We start from the raw sequence: 2,919 nt of genomic DNA, 5'->3' as shown, positions 1-2,919 counted from the left end.
TTGAAACATCCATATGTCAAATATTATTTAAACACACACACACACACACACACACACACACATTTTTAGTTAGTTCTTCAATTTAGGGTTGGTATGACGGGCAACATTATGCCAGCTAAGGATGATGTCATTTTTGACAATGGGATTCAAAGGGATTTCCCAAAATATAGGCTATAAAAACTATAAGCTTTTAGATTCAGATTCACTTAGTCTGATGTCACATTGGTCAAACATGAGCCGGTCCATCTTTCTTCTGTCCTTGGTCTTTCTGATCTGCCTGACTTTTACTGAGGGTAAGCTATTTTTCACACCTTATCTTGCTTTTCAGCTGGCTTTTAACGACATTAGGCTTACACTTCGTTTACATTTATTTAGCAAACACGTTTATCCAAAGCGAGTTACAAATTAGACCACAAGCGTTTTAACATTAGGAGGCAAAAGCAAAAGTGCAAGCGATACAAAGTTTTAATTATTATAATACGATAGCCAGAATTATATCACACTCTTTCAGAAAGGGGCCGCGCACCGGACGAGAAGCGCATCGATTCATAATGAGGCTGATCAAAATCCTGTCGCGTCTCAAAGCGCCGCTCACATCGTTTTCCATTAAATTACATTATATTTGTCCCAAATTGTTGTTAATGTACATTATGACTTTGCTATATGCTGAAAGATTGTGTATTGGGCATCTTTCATCTTTTTGTGGCTTGAACTAAGTCTGCTTTCTTCTGTCCTTGGTCTTTCTGATCTGCCTGACTTTTACTGAGGGTAAGCTATTTTTCACACCTTATCTTGCTTTTCAGCTGGCTTTTAACGACATTAGGCTTACACTTCGTTTACATTTATTTAGCAAACACGTTTATCCAAAGCGAGTTACAAATTAGACCACAAGCGTTTTAACATTAGGAGTCAAAAGCAAAAGTGCAAGCGATACAAAGTTTTAATTATTATAATACGATAGTCAGAATTATATCACACTCTTTCAGAAAGGGGGCCGCGCACCGGACGATTCATAATGAGGCTGATCAAAATCCTGTCGCGTCTCAAAGCGCCGCTCACATCGTTTTCCATTAAATTACATTATATTTGTCCCAAATTGTTGTTAATGTACATTATGACTTTGCTATATGCTGAAAGATTGTGTATTGGGCATCTTTCATCTTTTTGTGGCTTGAACTAAGTCTGCTTCTGCTTCATAGTCAGCTGTTATATAATAATGCAGCCTAATTTTTCTTTCAGTTTGTTGTTTTTTCAAAACATATGCTGACACATCGACGCCGCTTTGTTAACTCTTAGTGAACTTGTGCCTGTTTGGTGCTTAGAATAACTGTTTGCCTTCAAATGAACGCGGCGCGTCCGGTGTGCGATACCTGTCCTAGCCGCTACGCGACGCGGCGTTGCACTTCTAGGCGTGCGACCACTTTATAATTAAAACAAGTATCAAACACACTCACACACAGACTTTGCCACATTTAAAAAAAAAATCTATTTGTAACAATTATTCTGTGTAATGAACACATTATATCCTATCTGTGAGTCGTTTTAAAATATATATATGTTGTTTTTTCAAAACATATGCTGACACATCGACGCCGCTTTGTTAACTCTTAGTGAACTTGTGCCTGTTTGGTGCTTAGAATAACTGTTTGCCTTCAAATGAACGCGGCGCGTCCGGTGTGCGATACCTGTCCTAGCCGCTACGCGACGCGGCGTTGCACTTCTAGGCGTGCGACCACTTTATAATTAAAACAAGTATCAAACACACTCACACACAGACTTTGCCACATTTAAAAAAAATCTATTTGTAACAATTATTCTGTGTAATGAACACATTATATCCTATCTGTGAGTCGTTTTAAAATATATATATATGTTTTCTTCATAAGAGTGAGCAGACAAACATGGCCAGCAGATCCAGCAGGCCACTCAGCTAAAGAATAAGTGTAGCATCTAGTTTTATTCACTGTTTTCAGCTTTTTCTTCTTCATCTCTGCTTGTAGGTCAGCGGCTGTTCATAAGCAAGCGATGTCTGTGCTCCAGAACATATGACGGTCTGCGGCCTGGAAACATCAAGGAGTGGAAAGTGCACAAACCAAGTGCATTCTGTAACACCACTGAGATTATGTAATGCTATTTTTTTGTGATGTTTGTGTGTGATCAACAGATATTTTTGATAAGTATAAACTAATTGTTTTATATTTTGCCCACAGTGTGATTTTGAAGAAACCTCACATAAAAGTCTGCCTGAATCCTAATTCAAAACTGGGACGCCAGCTGCAAGAAAATTATGACAGCTGAGCGCCAAGTACACACAAGATCATCCTTTAGATGACTACAAAATAGTTGTTTAAGAAATGTCTAGGGTTCCTTTTGTGATTGCGGCTTTGCAGAGAAGGGGAAATGTGGTGTCTCTCAATAAAAGGGATATAATTAAAAAAAAGATTAGAGTAAGACATTAGCCAATGCCAGCAGAATAATTTAATGATAACCAAGACCCTATATAACAATTTTACTATATATATATATAATCACACACACTCAAACAGATGCACACCTCCCACTTTTCTTTTTTGCAGTTAAATTTTTTAATGACTACAAAATAGTTGTTTAAGAAATGTCTAGGGTTCCTTTTGTGATTGCGGCTTTGCAGAGAAGGGGAAATGTGGTGTCTCTCAATAAAAGTGATATAATTAAAAAAAAGATTAGAGTAAGACATTAGCCAATGCCAGCAGAATAATTTAATGATAACCAATACCCTATATAACAATTTTACTATATATATATATATAATCACACACACTCAAACAGATGCACACCTCCCACTTTTCTTTTTTGCAGTTAAATTTTTTTTTTTTTGCAACTACAATAGAATAAGATTGATCACACTTTCTGAAAAAAGGCTAGGCTATGACACACCCA

General features: G+C 37.1%; 1 protein-coding gene across 1 annotated transcript; it reads left to right on the top strand.

Annotated features, from left to right (window-relative positions):
• The first annotated feature begins 222 nt into the window (after nucleotides 1–222).
• On the top strand, nucleotides 223–2,466 carry LOC107599196 (C-X-C motif chemokine 10). The gene is made up of 3 exons (XM_016290718.1): nucleotides 223–293; nucleotides 2,001–2,124; nucleotides 2,211–2,466. Exons 1-3 carry the CDS (start codon nucleotides 233–235, stop codon nucleotides 2,296–2,298), a joined length of 273 nt encoding a protein of 90 aa, XP_016146204.1. The 5' UTR covers nucleotides 223–232; the 3' UTR covers nucleotides 2,299–2,466.
• The last annotated feature ends 453 nt before the right edge of the window (nucleotides 2,467–2,919 follow it).

The sequence above is a fragment of the Sinocyclocheilus grahami genome, unplaced genomic scaffold (assembly GCF_001515645.1).
Source record: "Sinocyclocheilus grahami isolate Dianchi unplaced genomic scaffold, SAMN03320097.WGS_v1.1 scaffold262.1, whole genome shotgun sequence".
Taxonomy (NCBI): Eukaryota; Metazoa; Chordata; class Actinopteri; order Cypriniformes; family Cyprinidae; genus Sinocyclocheilus; species Sinocyclocheilus grahami.
This window is presented reverse-complemented; position numbering and strand designations above follow the sequence as displayed.